This window comes from Bos grunniens, chromosome 17, assembly GCF_055505025.1.
Source record: "Bos grunniens cultivar Pamir isolate PY7600 chromosome 17, Bosgru_T2T1.0, whole genome shotgun sequence".
Taxonomy (NCBI): Eukaryota; Metazoa; Chordata; class Mammalia; order Artiodactyla; family Bovidae; genus Bos; species Bos grunniens.
This window is the reverse complement of record NC_141181.1, coordinates 62,643,629-62,662,412: the sequence shown is the minus strand read 5'-3', so window position 1 is coordinate 62,662,412 and position 18,784 is coordinate 62,643,629. Positions and strand designations below refer to the sequence as shown.

At 45.0% G+C, this 18,784-nt stretch overlaps 2 protein-coding genes and 1 pseudogene across 6 annotated transcripts in view; 2 read left to right on the top strand and 1 right to left on the bottom strand.

Annotated features, from left to right (window-relative positions):
- Nucleotides 1-18,784, bottom strand: part of TMEM116 (transmembrane protein 116) — a 120,058-nt gene that overhangs the window by 13,593 nt on the left and 87,681 nt on the right. The gene's annotated exons all lie outside the window — the stretch shown is intronic.
- On the top strand, nucleotides 1,002-3,883 carry LOC147355568 (disintegrin and metalloproteinase domain-containing protein 1a-like; annotated as a pseudogene).
- On the top strand, nucleotides 9,498-15,386 carry LOC147355567 (disintegrin and metalloproteinase domain-containing protein 1a-like). Of its 2 annotated transcripts, XM_086348179.1 has the most exons (2): nucleotides 9,498-14,536; nucleotides 14,787-15,386. In XM_086348179.1, exons 1-2 carry the CDS (start codon nucleotides 12,051-12,053, stop codon nucleotides 14,938-14,940), a joined length of 2,640 nt encoding a protein of 879 aa, XP_086204305.1. In that variant the 5' UTR covers nucleotides 9,498-12,050; the 3' UTR covers nucleotides 14,941-15,386. The 2 variants fall into 2 exon arrangements, with proteins under 2 accessions (XP_086204305.1, XP_086204304.1); XM_086348178.1 differs by having other exon boundaries at nucleotides 9,498-15,386.

The following is an 18,784-nucleotide window of genomic DNA, read 5'->3' as shown; positions in this document are numbered from 1 at the left end:
GCAAGATAAAAGATGTAGAGTCTTACTTTAGTTGATATTAGGATGCAAAAAAGAATAACAGCAAAGAACGTGATAGATAAAGCTTTTTTCCCCTTTTTTCCTTTTAAATCTATACTACTAAATATAACAGATCAACATCAAAATCAAAAGACATTCATAGACAGTATGGTTCAGTTTTAGTTACAAAAACAAAGAGGTCTTCAAAAAATTCTTATACAGTGCATTTTTATTTTCTTGATGAAATGGTAATTAGATAACCTGGTTATTCAGAGTTTAGTTTTACTCCAGAATTTGTTTTTATGTTGGGAGAAACTGAATTTCGATCCTAGTCACTTGTTAGTCTCCATAGTGAAACTGAGCTTCTTTCATTTAACAGTTAGTATGTCTATACATTCAGAATACTTCTTATTGGAGGAAAATTATGTTTATATGCAGATATAAAATGTCTAAACTCATCTGTCATGAAAAAAGTGAATGAAGGAGAATTTCTGCACCCATGTAGAAGTTTGCTTGAATTAAACAAAAAAAACTGACCCTGACAAAGGAGGACTGGACTGAGAAGCAATGCTGTCAGTGCTGCAGATACTGGGAAAAGCGGCAGTGGGCAACAAAGAGCATCATCCCGCTCTGGGTCCTCAAAGAATCCCCATCCCCTCCCCCCTGACCTCCTGCCAGAATGTTGGGTTTCAGTGAATGAGCAGATTAATGGATATCAGGAATAGTGTGGACTGGGCTGAGGACAGGATAATTTGCTTGAGTAAAACTACTGACTTGAAACCATTAGAGGCCATCTACTTGGGTAGAGGAACCAGCCACAGACCATTAAAACCATTGCTGTTGGAAGGGGGTCATATAGTAAGGAAACCACTGAAGACCAAGAGAGAAAAACAACAGAAACACAGCCCCAAGGTCTGTAAGACTCAAGAGTTGGGCAGCACCCACCCAGTAGGGACCCAGCATAGATCTGGGGCTAACAGCTAAATTTCCCAGGCTCAGCATGCCAGGGAGAGCAACTGCTTCTGTTGGAAACAAGCCCTGCATCGTCACCTGATCACTAGGGCCATGTCAGTGGCAGCATCTGACTCTGTGAGAGTCTCAGTGAGAGACTCTGCCTCTGTACTGCCTTCTATATGAAAAAGGAAAGTGCCTATGTCTGAGGCTATCAGAGTGCTTCAAACTTGGGCTCCTCACATGAAGGGCTTGAGGCTGGCCCTGGTGCCAGGACTTTCATGTGCCAGGTTGGGGATCCTGTTGTTCTTGGTACTGATTTCTCTGCCAAGCCTGTACTGTGACCTGGGCTCACCACATCACTCTTCCTATGAAGTAGTCATTCCCAAGAGTCTGACAGTGGAAGGAAGGGAAGACCAAGTGGAAAAGCTCTCCTATGTGCTATTTATGCAGGGCCAGAGGCAGCTGATTCACCTGACGCTGAAGACAGACTACTTTGTGGATAACTTCCCGGTCTTCAGCTACCACGATGGCATCCTGGGGCAAGAAATGCCTCTCATCTCGCGGGACTGTCACTACGAAGGCTACATAGAAGGAGTCCCAGGTTCTTTTGTTTCTGTCAACACCTGTTCAGGCCTCAGGGGCCTCCTGATTAAGGAGGGAAAATCCTATGGCCTTGAGCCCGTGCACTCTTCCAAACGGTTTGAACACCTGTTGTACGCCATGGCCCACGAAGCTCGAGTCTCCTGTGGCGTCACGTCCAAAGACAGCCAAGTGGCGTCCACCAGCCGGCGACCAGAGAGCGGCAAGCCTCACAGCTGGCAGGTGCCATCCGACTTGTGGTCACATACCAAGTACGTGGAGATGTTTGTCGTGGTCAACAACCAGCGGTTCCAAATGTGGGGCAGTGACGTCAATCAGACAGTCCAGAGAGTAATGGACATCATCGCTCTGGCCAACAGCTTCACAAGGGGAATAAACACAGAGGTGGTGCTGGCTGGAATGGAGATTTGGACGGAGGGGGACCTCACAGAGGTCCCCGTGGACCTGCAGGTTGCACTCAGGAATTTCAACAGCTGGAGACAAGAGAAGCTCTTCCATCGTGTGAAGCATGATGTTGCCCACATGATCGTGGGACAGCATCCTAGAGAGGATACGGGGCAGGCATTTCTCAGTGGTGCCTGCTCCAGTGATTTTGCGGCAGCCGTGGAATCCTTCCACCACGAGGATGTCCTCCTGTTTGCAGCGCTCATGGTCCATGAGCTCGGACACAACTTGGGTATTCGGCACGACCATCCGGCCTGCATTTGTAAAGACCGGCCCTTCTGCCTCATGCGTGAAAACATCACTAAAGAAAGTGGCTTCAGCAACTGCAGCTCTGACTTCTTCCACCGGTTCCTCTGGGAACACAAGGGGGCCTGCCTGTTCAACAAGCCTGGGCACAAAGGCCGCTTACGGAGGGCTTCCCGCTGTGGCGATGGCATTGTAGAAGGACCTGAGCAGTGTGACTGTGGTTCTAACTGTGAAAGGCACCCATGCTGTGACACCAGATGTAAGCTGAGAGAGCATGCAGAATGTAGTGACGGACTCTGCTGTGATAAATGTCGCCTGAGATACCAGGGATTCATGTGCCGTGCTGCTCTGGGAGAGTGTGACCTCCCAGAGTATTGTAATGGTTCCTCGGGAGAATGTCCCAGAGACAGCTATAAGCTAGATGGTACCATGTGTGACAGAATTCACTACTGTGCTGGAGGTCGGTGTAAGAACCCTGACAATCAATGCATGGATATATACGGGTCCCCTGCAAGGTCTGCCCCAGAAATGTGTTACGTTTCAATGAACACAAGAGGGGACCGGTTTGGAAACTGTGGTACCACCAGCTCACCGAGGTTAACATATCTGAAGTGTGCAGATGATAACATATTTTGTGGCAAACTTATATGTACAAATGTTAGAGAGATACCACAACTCAAACCCAATCATACACTGATCCAGGTCGCTCACAAAGATGACTGGTGCTGGAGCATGGATGCCTATGGCACTGCTGATGTCCCTGATGATGGAGATGCACACACTGGCACTCTCTGTGCCCCACACAAAGTCTGCATGAATCACTTGTGTACTGATTACACCTCACTTGGGTACAACTGTGAGACAACAGAACTGTGTAACGGGAAAGGAGTTTGCAACAATTTTAGGCACTGCCACTGTGAGGATGGCTATGCGCCCCCCGACTGCAAAGATCCAGGAGAAGGTGGTAGTGTAGACAGTGGTCCTCCTAGGATATCAATTCAGCTTTCAAGTGGAGGTGAAAGTGAAACTCCAAAGAGACGCAGTAATGAGATTCAAGGTATTGGCAACGTTGTTTTCATAGTCCCTTCACTACTTTTAGTACTTTTGATAATTGTAATACTATTTATTAGCCTCAGGACTGGAATTGAATCAGTAGAGACCCCAGGGGGTATCTCAGATGAGACTACAGATGATACCAGTAGTGAGGTATTCATAATAGAGCTCCTCCCAGTGGGGATACAAGAGGGGCCAGAAGGGGGCCCCCCACCAGAGGAGAGACCTCCAATGGAGGCTCCTCCACCAGCAGGACCCCCACTGGATGCCCCACCACCAGGACAGCCAGTATCACAAGAGGCAGCAGGTGAAGGACAAGGATAACCAAAGGCAGAAGTGTACTGGAGGAAGAATTCAAAAGTATCAAATGTCTCAAGCACTGAGTGGGAATAAGGCACTCACAGAAGCAAAGGTGAAGTGACAACTGATGGACCCTGTAACTCTGACAGGGATAGTCTACAGAAACATAACAACATAGGAACAGGATGACAAGGTTTTCAGTATTCATTTTATTAATTTGGTTATATATTCATATGTGAACTCATATGTAAAATATTCTACACTTTCGCTTTTTTCCCATTTCACGAAACAATTTTATGTAAGTTCTCCTCATGAATCATACTCATCAATGTCATCTTTTAGTTGGGCCAATTTCTGACCTGAAATTACTGTTCACAGCATACTATCTTCCATCTGCACTGTTTGATATACACTATTATTTGCACCTAAGATTATCACAGGATCATTCATCCCACTCATACATATTATTTAAAGAATGTTATCTGTTCAGTAATCTAATTTGCTTCAACAACTACTATTCATGAACAGGAAATGATTTTAAATAAAAAGCTATTTTAAGAAGCATCACTTCAGTCTCCATAGTACCTAGTCCTTGGGGCTTCTTTATTTTGCGGCTCTCTTAGAAGGGGCTACATCTGCTCCAGGGGGATCTGATCACCTTGGATGCATGAGGGTGGTGCATGAGGGAAGGAGAGCACTTAGGCAAGAGACAATCTTGTCTGGAGTGGAGTTCAGCTGGAATTAATAATTATTGCTTTTTTTTCTGTTTTTCCACTTATGTTTATTTCTGATTTTTAAGTTAATATATTGCTGTTTGACTGTCTAAAGAAACAGAGCTTTGGAGGGGGGTCAACTGTGTGTAAAGAGAGCACAAAACACATGTAACATCACCAACTCTACGCAAGACAGTGTGTGCAGTCAGATGCTCTACCCCTAGCAATACCCCCAAGCACACGTAACATCACTGACATGGTTCTAAGTACTCTACACGCACCCTTAATTTCATCCTCCCGTGCACAATATGAGACTCCATCGTGAATACGAAGAAACAGAGGCTGGAGAGTTCTGCTCTAGAGTTGGTAAGGAGTGGAGCCTGTATCACCATCACTCTCTCCTAGACAAATGCACAAGTATTTACCTGATTTCTCTGCTCCCACAGTAGTATATTTTCTACCCAGCAGACAGAGTGATTCTTTTAAAAAGCAAGTCAGAACCCACCCATTATCTTTAAAAGTTGCTCGTAGGTCCATAGCCTGAGGGCCTCGTGTTGATCATTTGATTTGAGAACGGAGAGTTGTTTATCCACTGACATCCCGGAGCTGGCAGTTTGGATGGATGCATGGGGGTGAAAGCTTATTCCAGTGGAGTCAAAATGCAAAAGATGGGCCCGAACCCATTTGTGAAGGTGTCCAATCTCTTTAGTATTCAGAGAAATGCAGCTTATCTAGCCGTAGAGAGATATCACTATACACTCACAAGACTGATTACAGAAGAAGGAAATTCCAATTATTACCATGGAACAGTGGAAACTCTCATCAATTGCTTTAGAAATGTAAACTGGCAGCCACTTTGAAACAGCATATACTGAATACCCTTGACCTTTCTACCCTGACATCTGCATCCTCTGACTAGATAATAATGGACACAGAAGCATACTTCACAGTATTCCAAAAGAACTCCACGTTGTATTCACAGATAATACAATGGACGTTAAATTGTGACAGATCCACACAGAGAAACAGAGGAGTACAGCAACGGAAAGGAATGAATCACAGTGGCACACAAAAGCACCTAGTAAACTTAAATACTACTGTGGAACTAAAGAGGCTTTGCATTAACACTGCATTCATCTGGCTTCATATCAAGTGAAGAGGGAAAATGGGAAGCACTTCCAAAAGGTCAAAATAAGGGTCTACAGAAGCCCCCTCCTCCACAAAAGCAGTGGTAACACTGGCAAAAACAGTCACAGTCAACTTTTTTGCAAGTGTGGAAACTGTCTAGGTCATACAACAACAAAACAGCTCAATCTTGGTGAGAGCAGTGAGGTGTGTGAACTTTTAACTACCCAACTCCCATAGCCTTCTCCTCAGGTGCCCACGAGTCATCTCAAGTACAGCTCAACTGCATCGTCTCAACTGCAACGGCTGTGAAAACAGGCAGCCTGGTAGAATGGACAGAACGGTCTGGAGCTCCCTCAAAAGCCTACCCATAGCATGACTACTAGTTTGCGTGTCTGGCAGGCTCCTGGAGAATCCCCATTCAGGAAACCTGTGTTCCTATAAACCTCATAGGAGAAAGCGTAAGGCAAAAGTTTCACAGCACTGGATTTGGCAAAGGTTTCTCAGCTATGACACCAAAAGCACAGAAACAGAAGAAAAACAGACAAGATGGACTTTAGGAAAATACTTAAATTTTGTGCATCCAAAATTACTATATATTCACAGAGTGAAAAGGCCACCCACAGAATGAGAGAAAACAGTTGCCAATCATATATCTGATAAGGAACTACTATCCAAAATACATAGCGAAAACTCCTAAAACTCAACAACAAAAAACCACACAGCCTGATTCAAAACATGGGCAAAGGACTCAAATGGAAATTTCTCCAAAGAAGATACACAAATGACCTTTCGCATATGAAAAGATGCTCGATGTCACTCATCCTTAGGGAAATGTCAAGCTAAACTACAATGAGATGCCACCTCATATCCATTAGCATGACCACTACAAAAACAAAAGAAAACAGAAAAGAACAATGTTGGAGAGGAGGTGGAGAAAACTGGAACACTTGTGCCCTACTGGTGGGAAGGTAAAATGCTACAGCTGCTGTGGAATGGTATGGTAGCTCCTGAAAGATATTAAAAATAGAATGACCATGTGATCCAGCAAGTTCACTTCTAGGTATAAGCCCAGAAGGATGCAAAGCAGGATCCCAAAGAGAGCTTTGTATGTCCATACATGTAATGTTCAGAGCAGCATTATTCACAACAGCTAAAATGTGGAAGCAACCTGAGTGCCCACAGAGGGGTGAATGGAGAAGCGAAAGGTGGGCTGTACATACAATGGAATATTATTCACCCATAAAAAAGAGGAAAGTCTGCAAACTGCCACAACATGGATGGATCTTGAGGACATTATGCTAAGTGAAATAAGCTTGTCGCAAGAAGACAAATACTGTCAGATTCCACTTAAATGATGTACTTGTGTAGTAAAATCATACAGACAGAAAGTAGGATAGAGGTTGCTAGGGGCTAAGGGAAAGAAGATAATGGGGATTTATACTTTAATGAGCATAGTTTCATTTTTACATAACGAAAAGAGTCCTGGAGATGGACAGTGGTAAGAATTGATGCTTTTGAACTGTGGTGCTGCAGAAGACTCTTGAGAGTCCCTTGGACTGCAAGGAGATCCAACCAGTCCATCCTAAAGGAGATCAGTCCTGGGTGTTCATTGGTAGGACTGATGTTGAAGCTGAAACTCCAATACTTTGGCCACCTGATGTGAAGAGCTGACTCATTTGAAAAGACCCTGATGCTGGGAAAGATTGAGGGCAGGAGAAGGGGACGACAGAGGATGAAATGGTTGGATGGTATCACCGACTCAAAGGACATGGGTTTGGGTGGACTCCGGGAGTTGGTGATGGACAGGGAGACCTGGCGTGCTGCGGTTCACGGGGCCGCAAAGAGTCGGACACAACTGAGCGACTGAACTGAACTGAATGTAGCACAACAGGGACGTTACTTAGTACCACTGACGTGTACACTTAAAATTGGTTAAAATGGAAAATTTTATATTCTGAATGTTTTAACAGAATGAAAAAAATCCAAAGAAAAAAATGAGATAATTTTCCACTCTAAGAGGTAACCATTGAGAAAGTGCAAAAGCCCACAGAATCGGAGAAAACATTTGTAAATTACATACTGACGGAGGTGAGCTAGTACCCATGAAACATTTAGAACTCTTACAACTCAACAAGACACCCTGTTTTAAAAGGGCAAATTATGTGAGCGGTTGTTGTTGTTACTCAGTCGCTAAGTTGCAACCTCATGGACTGCAGCACGCCAGGCTTCCTTGTCAATCAGCCAACTCCCGGAGCTTGTTCAAACTCATGTCCATTGAGCTGACGACGCCATCCAACCATCTCATCCTCTGTCCCCTTCTCCTCCCGCCTTCAATCTTTCCCAGCATCAGGGTCTTCTCCAACGAGTGAGTTCTTCGCATCAGGTGGACAAAGTATTGGAGCTTCAGCTTCAGCATCAGTCCTTCCAAAGAACACCCAGGGCTGATCTCCTTTAGGATGGACTGGCTGCATCTCCTTGCAGTCCAAGGGACTCTCAAGAGTCTTCTCCAGCACCACAGTTCAAAAGCATCGATTCTTCGGCACTCAGCTTTCTTCACAGTCCAACTCTCACTTCCACACATGACTACTGGAAAAACCATAGCCTTGACTAGACGGACCTTTGTTGGCAAAGTAATGTCTAGGTTGGTCATAACTTTCCTCCCAAGGAGTAAGCGTCTTTTAATTTCATGGCTGCAGTCACCATCTGCAGTGATTTTGGAACCCCCCCCCAAAATAAAGTCTGACACTGTTTCCACTGTTTCCCCATCTATTTCCCCTGAGCTGATGGGACCAGATGCCATGATCTTCGTTTTCTGAATGTTGAGCTTTAAGCCAACTTTTACACTCTCCTCTTTCACTTTCATCAAGAGGCTTTTGAGTTCCTCTTCACTTTCCGCCATAAGGGTGGTGTCATCTGCATATCTGAGGTTATTGATATTTCTCCCGGCAATCTTGATTCCAGCTTGTGCTTCTTCCAGCCTAGCGTTTCTCATGATGTACTCTGCATATGAGTTAAATAAGCGGGGTGACAATATACAGCCTTGACGTACTCCTTTTCCTATTTGGAACCAGTCTGTTGTTCCATGTCCAGTTCTAACTGTTGCTTCCTGACTTGCATATAGGTTTCTCAAGAGGCAGGTCAGGTGGTCTGGTATTCCCATCTCTTTCAGAATTTTCCACAGTATGTTGTGATCCACACAGTCAAAGGCTTTGGCATAGTCAGTAAAGCAGAAGTAGATGTTTTTCTGGAACTCTCTTGCTTTTTCCATGATCCAGCGGATGTTGGCAATTTGATCTCTGGTTCCTCTGCCTTTTCTAAAACCAGCTTGAACATCTGGAAGTTCACGGTTCACGTATTGCTGAAGCCTGGCTTGGAGAATTTTGAGCATTACTTGACTAGCGTGCGAGATGAGTGCAATTGTGTGGTAGTTTGAGCATTCGTTGCCATTGCCTTTCTTTGGAATGAAGACTGACCTTTTCCAGTCCTGTGGCCACTGCTGAGTTTTCCAAATTTGCTGGCATATTGAGTGCAGCACTTTCACAGCATCATCTTTCAGGATTTCAAATAGCTCAACTGGAATTCCATCACCTCTACTAGCTTTGTTCTTAGTGATGCTTTCTAAGGCCCACTTGACTTCACATTCCAGGATGTCTGGCTCTAGGTGAGTGATCACACCATCGTGATTATCTTGGTCGGGGACATCTTTTTGTACAGTTCTTCTGTGTATTCTTGCCACCTCTTCTTAATATCTTCTGACTTCTGTTAGGTCCATACCATTTCTGTTCTTTATCAAGCCCATCTTTGCATGAAATGTTCCCTCGGTATCTCTAATTTTCTTGAAGAGATCTCTAGTGTTTCCCATTCTGTTGTTTTCCTCTATTTCTTTGCACTGATTGCTGAGGAAGGCTTTCTTATCTCTTCTTGCTATTCTTTGGAACTCTGCATTCACATGATGTTCATAATTGATGAATCAAAAACTATGATATATCAATATTAAAAAAATGTTATTTTGCCCAAAGGAAATAAACTATTGGTATCTGCTATGATACAGCTTTGAAAACTTTATGTGAGGTGAAATAAGCCAACCACAGAGGACTACAACTATAATATAGGAATCCATTGCTATGGATTGTCAAGAATAGACAAAATCATAGAGATAGGAAGGAGAGTAGCGGTGACCAGGGGCTGCAGGGAGCAGAGAGTGGAGAGCGACTGCTAATGGACATGGGAGTTTTATTTTGGCATGAGGAAAATGTTCCAAAATTGCTTGTGGTGATGACTGCATAACTTTTCGATCATACTACAAACCACTGAATTGTACACTTTAAAGGATGAGCATTCTGGTATGTGACTTTATATCTCAATAAAGCTGTTATTAAAAGACAACTAAAGTAAAATGATATAATTTGAGGATGCACACATTTAGGAACCAAAATAATAAAGAAGATGAGGAAGTAGGTATCGTAAAAGACAAGATCATGATCTCTCTGAAGCAGGAGGGCATGAGATTGGCAATGGCACGCAGGTGACTTCTAAGAAGCTAAAAGTACTGATTACCTCATCAGGGCTGTACTTAACACAGCTGTTTCTCTCTCTCACCCTCCCTCCCTTCCTTGCTATTTCTCTCTTTTTCAGTAAAATACACACAATATTAAATTAACCATCTTAACCATTTTGAAGTGCACAGTTCACTGGTATTAAGTTCATTCATGTTGTTGTGCCACCATCATCAATATCCACTTCCAGAATTTTTCATCATCCTAAACTGAAAGTCTGCAAGAACTCCCCATTCCTCTACTTCCCTACCCAGGGTAACCTGTATTCTACATTCTGTCTCCATGACCTTGGCTCTTTGTGGAACCTCAGATATGTGAGATCAAAGGTACTGCCTTTCTCATTTTATTTAATACTAATTCACTGAAAAGCACATTTATGCTCTATGCATATTTTGTGACTGTGTTCGGATCAAAATAAAAAACATTTGAGAAAATAAAGAAAGGAGTGGTACTGGAACAGAATGTCTCTACACTGTTTCAAAGAATTTCACTGTGAAACAGAAAAGGAGAAACTAGATGGTGACTGGAAGGTGCTGTGGGCTGAGAGGGATGGTTTTATAAAGGTCAGAAATTACAGCAAATAGTAAGACTGGATCCAGCGGACAAACAGATGCCCAAGATGTAAAAGAGAGAAGGGAGAAAGGTAAGAGTGAATGAAGTCCATGAGAAATTAAAAGGGAAGGACACCCCACACACAAGTAAAAGGATTGGTCTTAGACGGGAGCAAGGACAATTTATTCACGATAGTGGGGGGAGCATTTAGATACAGGTGGTGGACTCAGCTAATGTTCATATGTGGAGGCATCCTTTTGATTGCTTCTGTTAATATTTTTCTCAGTGAAATATGAGGCCAGAAGAAATTAGGAGAGTGAACTGGACAGCAAAACGTAGAAAGAAGTACATTTTGAGATCATGTCTGTGCCAGCAAGGTTTTCGTGCGTTTTTCTGAAGACATTTACAGATATTCAGGGCAGGCACGAAGCCGAGTAGAAACACAGAAGATACAGCAAGTGAGACACCACAGCAACCATACCTGGGAGCTATTTAGTCATTCAATAATTCTTGTTCGTCTACTCTTGAACAAGCACTCTTCTAGACCTGGGAGAGTGTATAAGGAGGAACAAACAGAAGTGGCCACTGAACACATGGAAGTCATATACGAACACAGGGGAGACTTCAGGATTCCTAGTCTTCAACAGGCATGGTCTTAAGATACTGCTCTGCCAAGACCAGCCCAAGAATGGTAATAGGTCTGGAGATACTTACCACCAAGGTTCCCATGATAACTGCACAACGGGGAGACTGCTCTGCTGGCATCTCCCATACACACTTTTAGTGTCATAAATACACACTGTGTTAGAAACAGAACTTGAGAAACTGAATTCTGATGATGTTTTCTTAAAAGTAGGGAATGTCATTTGTCCCACGGGTGACCAGCACACTGGGGTTTATCTATCTGGGGGCACAAGGCAGGTACCACACTGGCTTTATCTAACAGATTGGTCTGTTGTGCATCGCATCTATAATGCCATGTTACATCTAGTTACAATCTCCATGTGATACAGAACAAGAGCTTTAGGAGAGAGGAAACGGGCAATGGAGCGTGCCCACTGAAGACGTCCAAGCCTCCTGGTCTAGAACATTAGGAGTCAGCTGAGCAACGGACGATGGGAGAGTGGGGGAGGGGTGTTCCATGCGGTCCAACTCAAGAAGACATGGAGGTTTTGTTTCCTTTCTCAAGGTACAGTCTTGCATTTTAGAGTCTGCAGTCCCTCTTCATGATTACAGCTCTTCCTAACGTCAGGAAGATCTTAACCACTGGAGTTGAGGGTGTGGAGGGAAGTCACAGAGAAAAGACTATTTGAAGCATAACAGAGAGATCCAAAAGACTAGAAAGGACACAGCCAGAGGCTGACCTCTGAGAGGCAGGCAAGAGCCGCCCTGCGTGCAGCCAGCATAGATCTGAAGTGAGTACCTGTGACAGAGGGTCTGTGTGTCAGGGAGAGCTGCTGCTGCTGCTGGACACAAGCCCTGCATCATCAACTGATTCACTAGGGCCATGTCAGTGGCAGCGTCTGTGAGAGACTCTGCCTCTGTACTGCCTTCTCTATGGAAAAGGCAACTGGCTATGTCTGAGGCTATCAGAGTGCTTCAAACTTGGGCTCCTCACATGAAGGGCTTGAGGCTGGCCCTGGTGCCAGGACTTTCATGTGCCAGGTTGGGGATCCTGTTGTTCTTGGTACTGATTTCTCTGCCAAGCCTGTACTGTGACCTGGGCTCACCACATCACTCTTCCTATGAAGTAGTCATTCCCAAGAGTCTGACAGTGGAAGGAAGGGAAGACCAAGTGGAAAAGCTCTCCTATGTGCTATTTATGCAGGGCCAGAGGCAGCTGATTCACCTGACGCTGAAGACAGACTACTTTGTGGATAACTTCCCGGTCTTCAGCTACCACGATGGCATCCTGGGGCAAGAAATGCCTCTCATCTCGCGGGACTGTCACTACGAAGGCTACATAGAAGGAGTCCCAGGTTCTTTTGTTTCTGTCAACACCTGTTCAGGCCTCAGGGGCCTCCTGATTAAGGAGGGAAAATCCTATGGCCTTGAGCCCGTGCACTCTTCCAAACGGTTTGAACACCTGTTGTACGCCATGGCCCACGAAGCTCGAGTCTCCTGTGGCGTCACGTCCAAAGACAGCCAAGTGGCGTCCACCAGCCGGCGACCAGAGAGCGGCAAGCCTCACAGCTGGCAGGTGCCATCCGACTTGTGGTCACATACCAAGTACGTGGAGATGTTTGTCGTGGTCAACAACCAGCGGTTCCAAATGTGGGGCAGTGACGTCAATCAGACAGTCCAGAGAGTAATGGACATCATCGCTCTGGCCAACAGCTTCACAAGGGGAATAAACACAGAGGTGGTGCTGGCTGGAATGGAGATTTGGACGGAGGGGGACCTCACAGAGGTCCCCGTGGACCTGCAAGTTGCACTCAGGAATTTCAACAGCTGGAGACAAGAGAAGCTCTTCCATCGTGTGAAGCATGATGTTGCCCACATGATCGTGGGACAGCATCCTAGAGAGGATACGGGGCAGGCATTTCTCAGTGGTGCCTGCTCCAGTGATTTTGCGGCAGCCGTGGAATCCTTCCACCACGAGGATGTCCTCCTGTTTGCAGCGCTCATGGTCCATGAGCTTGGACACAACTTGGGTATTCGGCACGACCATCCGGCCTGCATTTGTAAAGACCGGCCCTTCTGCCTCATGCGTGAAAACATCACTAAAGAAAGTGGCTTCAGCAACTGCAGCTCTGACTTCTTCCACCGGTTCCTCTGGGAACACAAGGGGGCCTGCCTGTTCAACAAGCCTGGGCACAAAGGCCGCTTACGGAGGGCTTCCCGCTGTGGCGATGGCATTGTAGAAGGACCTGAGCAGTGTGACTGTGGTTCTAACTGTGAAAGGCACCCATGCTGTGACACCAGATGTAAGCTGAGAGAGCATGCAGAATGTAGTGACGGACTCTGCTGTGATAAATGTCGCCTGAGATACCAGGGATTCATGTGCCGTGCTGCTCTGGGAGAGTGTGACCTCCCAGAGTATTGTAATGGTTCCTCGGGAGAATGTCCCAGAGACAGCTATAAGCTAGATGGTACCATGTGTGACAGAATTCACTACTGTGCTGGAGGTCGGTGTAAGAACCCTGACAATCAATGCATGGATATATACGGGTCCCCTGCAAGGTCTGCCCCAGAAATGTGTTACGTTTCAATGAACACAAGAGGGGACCGGTTTGGAAACTGTGGTACCACCAGCTCACCGAGGTTAACATATCTGAAGTGTGCAGATGATAACATATTTTGTGGCAAACTTATATGTACAAATGTTAGAGAGATACCACAACTCAAACCCAATCATACACTGATCCAGGTCGCTCACAAAGATGACTGGTGCTGGAGCATGGATGCCTATGGCACTGCTGATGTCCCTGATGATGGAGATGCACACACTGGCACTCTCTGTGCCCCACACAAAGTCTGCATGAATCACTTGTGTACTGATTACACCTCACTTGGGTACAACTGTGAGACAACAGAACTGTGTAACGGGAAAGGAGTTTGCAACAATTTTAGGCACTGCCACTGTGAGGATGGCTATGCGCCCCCCGACTGCAAAGATCCAGGAGAAGGTGGTAGTGTAGACAGTGGTCCTCCTAGGATATCAATTCAGCTTTCAAGTGGAGGTGAAAGTGAAACTCCAAAGAGACGCAGTTATGAGATTCAAGGTATTGGCAACGTTGTTTTCATAGTCCCTTCACTACTTTTAGTACTTTTGATAATTGCAATACTATTTATTAGCCTCAGGACTGGAATTGAATCAGTAGAGACCCCAGGGGGTATCTCAGATGAGACTACAGAGGAAACCAGTAGTGAGGTATTCATAATGGAGCTCCTCCCAGTGGGGATACAAGAGGGGTCAGAAGGGAGCCCCCCACCAGAGCAGGATCCCCCACCAGAACAGGGCCCGCCACCAGAGCAGGGCCCGCCACCAGAGCCATCGCCGCCGGGGGCACCACCTCCGGAAGCACCCACATCAGAGGGACCCACACAGGCACCACCCCCACCAGAGGCACCCCCACCAGAGGGACCCACACCGGCGCCACTCCCACCGGAGGCACCGCCACCGGAGGCACCCCCACCGGAGGCACCCGCACCGGCGCCACCCCCACCGGAGGCGCCCCCCGCACCGGAGGCGCCCCCCCCACCGGAGGCGCCCCCCCCACCGGAGGCGCCCCCACCGGAGGCCTCACCACCAGGACAGCCAGCATCATAAGAGGCAGCAGGTGAAGGACAAGGATAACCAAAGGCAGAAGTGTACTGGAGGAAGAATTCAAAAGTATCAAATGTCTCAAGCACTGAGTGGGAATAAGGCACTCACAGAAGCAAAGGTGAAGTGACAACTGATGGACCCTGTAACTCTGACAGGGATAGTCTATAGAAACATAACAACATAGGAACAGGATGACAAGGTTTTCAGTATTCATTTTATTAATTTGGTTATATATTCATATGTGAACTCATATGTAAAATATTCTACACTTTCGCTTTTTTCTCATTTCACGAAACAATTTTATGTAAGTTCTCCTCATGAATCATACTCATCAATGTCATCTTTTAGTTGGGCCAATTTCTGACCTGAAATTACTGTTCACAGCATACTATCTTCCATCTGCACTGTTTGATATACACTATTATTTGCACCTAAGATTATCACAGGATCATTCATCCCACTCATACGTATTATTTAAAGAATGTTATCTGTTCAGTAATCTAATTTGCTTCAACAATTACTATTCATGAATAGGAAATGATTTTAAATAAAAAGCTATTTTAAGAAGCATCACTTCAGACTCCATAGTGCCTAGTCCTTGGGGCTTCTTTATTTTGCGGCTCTCTTGGAAGGGGCTACATCTGCTCCAGGGGGATCTGATCACCTTGGATGCATGGGGGTGGTGCATGAGGGAAGGAGAGCCCTTAGGCAAGAGACAACCTTGTCTAGAGTGGAGTTCAGCTGGAATTAATAATTATTGCTTTTTTTTCTGTTTTTCCACTTATGTTTATTTCTGATTTTTAAGTTAATATATTGCTGATTGACAGTCTAAAGAAACAGAGCTTTGGAGGGGGGTCAACTGTGTGTAAAGAGAGAACAAAGCACATGTAACATCACCAACTCTACGCAAGACAGTGTGTGCAGTCAGATGCTCTACCCCTGAGCAATACCCCCAAGCACACGTAACATCACTGACACGGTGCTAAGTACTCTACACGCACCCTTAATTTCATCCTCCCGTGCACAATATGAGACTCCATCGTGAATACGAAGAAACAGAGGCTGGAGAGTTCTGCTCTAGAGTTGGTAAGGAGTGGAGCCTGTGTCACCATCACTGTCTCCTAGACAAATGCACAAGTATTTACCTGATTTCTCTGCTCCCACAGTAGTCTATTTTCCACCCAGCAGACAGAGTGATTCTTTTAAAAAGCAAGTCAGAACCCACCCATTATCTTTAAAAGTTGCTGGTAGGTCCATAGCCTGAGGGCCTCATGTTGATCATTTGATTTGACAACGGAGAGTTGTTTATCCACTGACATCCCGGAGCTGGCAGTTTGGATGGATGCATGGGGGTGAAAGCTTATTCCAGTGGAGTCAAAATGCAAAAGATGGGCCCGAACCCATTTGTGAAGGTGTCCAATCTCTTTAGTATTCAGAGAAATGCAGCTTATCTAGCCGTAGAGAGATATCACTATACACTCACAAGACTGATTACAGAAGAAGGAAATTCCAAGTATTACCGTGGAACAGTGGAAACTCTCATCAATTGCTTTAGAAATGTAAACTGGCAGCCACTTTGAAACAGCATATACTGAATACCCTTGACCTTTCTACCCTGACATCTGCGTCCTCTGACTAGATAATAATGGACACAGAAGCATACTTCACAGTATTCCAAAAGAACTCCACGTTGTATTCACAGATAATACAATGGACGTTAAATTGTGACAGACCCACACAGAGAAACAGAGGAGTACAGCAACGGAAAGGAATGAATCACAGTGGCACACAAAAGCACCTAGTAAGCTTAAATACTACTGTGGAACTAAAGAGGCTTTGCATTAACACTGCATTCATCTGGCTTCATATCAAGTGAAGAGGGAAAATGGGAAGCACTTCCAAAAGGTCAAAATAAGGGTCTACAGAAGCCCCCTCCTCCACAAAAGCAGTGGTAACACTGGCAAAAACAGTCACAGTCAACTTTTTTGCAAGTGTGGAAACTGTCTAGGTCATACAACAACAAAACAGCTCAATCTTGGTGAGAGCAGTGAGGTGTGTGAACTTTTAACTACCCAACTCCCATAGCCTTCTCCTCAGGTGCCCACGAGTCATCTCAAGTACAGCTCAACTGCATCGTCTCAACTGCAACGGCTGTGAAAACAGGCAGCCTGGTAGAATGGACAGAACGGTCTGGAGCTCCCTCAAAAGCCTACCCATAGCATGACTACTAGTTTGCGTGTCTGGCAGGCTCCTGGAGAATCCCCATTCAGGAAACCTGTGTTCCTATAAACCTCATAGGAGAAAGCGTAAGGCAAAAGTTTCACAGCACTGGATTTGGCAAAGGTTTCTCAGCTATGACACCAAAAGCACAGAAACAGAAGAAAAACAGACAAGATGGACTTTAGGAAAATACTTAAATTTTGTGCATCCAAAATTACTATATATTCACAGAGTGAAAAGGCCACCCACAGAATGAGAGAAAACAGTTGCCAATCATATATCTGATAAGGAACTACTATCCAAAATACATAGCGAAAACTCCTAAAACTCAACAACAAAAAACCACACAGCCTGATTCAAAACATGGGCAAAGGACTCAAATGGAAATTTCTCCAAAGAAGATACACAAATGACCTTTCGCATATGAAAAGATGCTCGATGTCACTCATCCTTAGGGAAATGTCAAGCTAAACTACAATGAGATGCCACCTCATATCCATTAGCATGACCACTACAAAAACAAAAGAAAACAGAAAAGAACAATGTTGGAGAGGAGGTGGAGAAAACTGGAACACTTGTGCCCTACTGGTGGGAAGGTAAAATGCTACAGCTGCTGTGGAATGGTATGGTAGCTCCTGAAAGATATTAAAAATAGAATGACCATGTGATCCAGCAAGTTCACTTCTAGGTATAAGCCCAGAAGGATGCAAAGCAGGATCCCAAAGACAGCTTTGTATGTCCATACATGTAATGTTCAGAGCAGCATTATTCACAACAGCTAAAATGTGGAAGCAACCTGAGTGCCCACAGAGGGGTGAATGGAGAAGCGAAAGGTGGGCTGTACATACAATGGAATATTATTCACCCATAAAAAAGAGGAAAGTCTGCAAACTGCCACAACATGGATGGATCTTGAGGACATTATGCTAAGTGAAATAAGCTTGTCGCAAGAAGACAAATACTGTCAGATTCCACTTAAATGATGTACTTGTGTAGTAAAATCATACAGACAGAAAGTAGGATAGAGGTTGCTAGGGGCTAAGGGAAAGAAGATAATGGGGATTTATACTTTAATGAGCATAGTTTCATTTTTACATAACGAAAAGAGTCCTGGAGATGGACAGTGGTAAGAATTGATGCTTTTGAACTGTGGTGCTGCAGAAGACTCTTGAGAGTCCCTTGGACTGCAAGGAGATCCAACCAGTCCATCCTAAAGGAGATCAGTCCTGGGTGTTCATTGGTAGGACTGATGTTGAAGCTGAAACTCCAATACTTTGGCCACCTGATGTGAAGAGCTGACTCATTTGAAAAGACCCTGATGCTGGGAAAGATTGAGGGCAGGAGAAGGGGACGACAGAGGATGAAATGGTTGGATGGTATCACCGACTCAAAGGACATGGGTTTGGGTGGACTCCGGGAGTTGGTGATGGACAGGGAGACCTGGCGTGCTGCGGTTCACGGGGCCGCAAAGAGTCGGACACAACTGAGCGACTGAACTGAACTGAATGTAGCACAACAGGGACGTTACTTAGTACCACTGACGTGTACACTTAAAATTGGTTAAAATGGAAAATTTTATATTCTGAATGTTTTAACAGAATGAAAAAAATCCAAAGAAAAAAATGAGATAATTTTCCACTCTAAGAGGTAACCATTGAGAAAGTGCAAAAGCCCACAGAATCGGAGAAAACATTTGTAAATTACATACTGACGGAGGTGAGCTAGTACCCATGAAACATTTAGAACTCTTA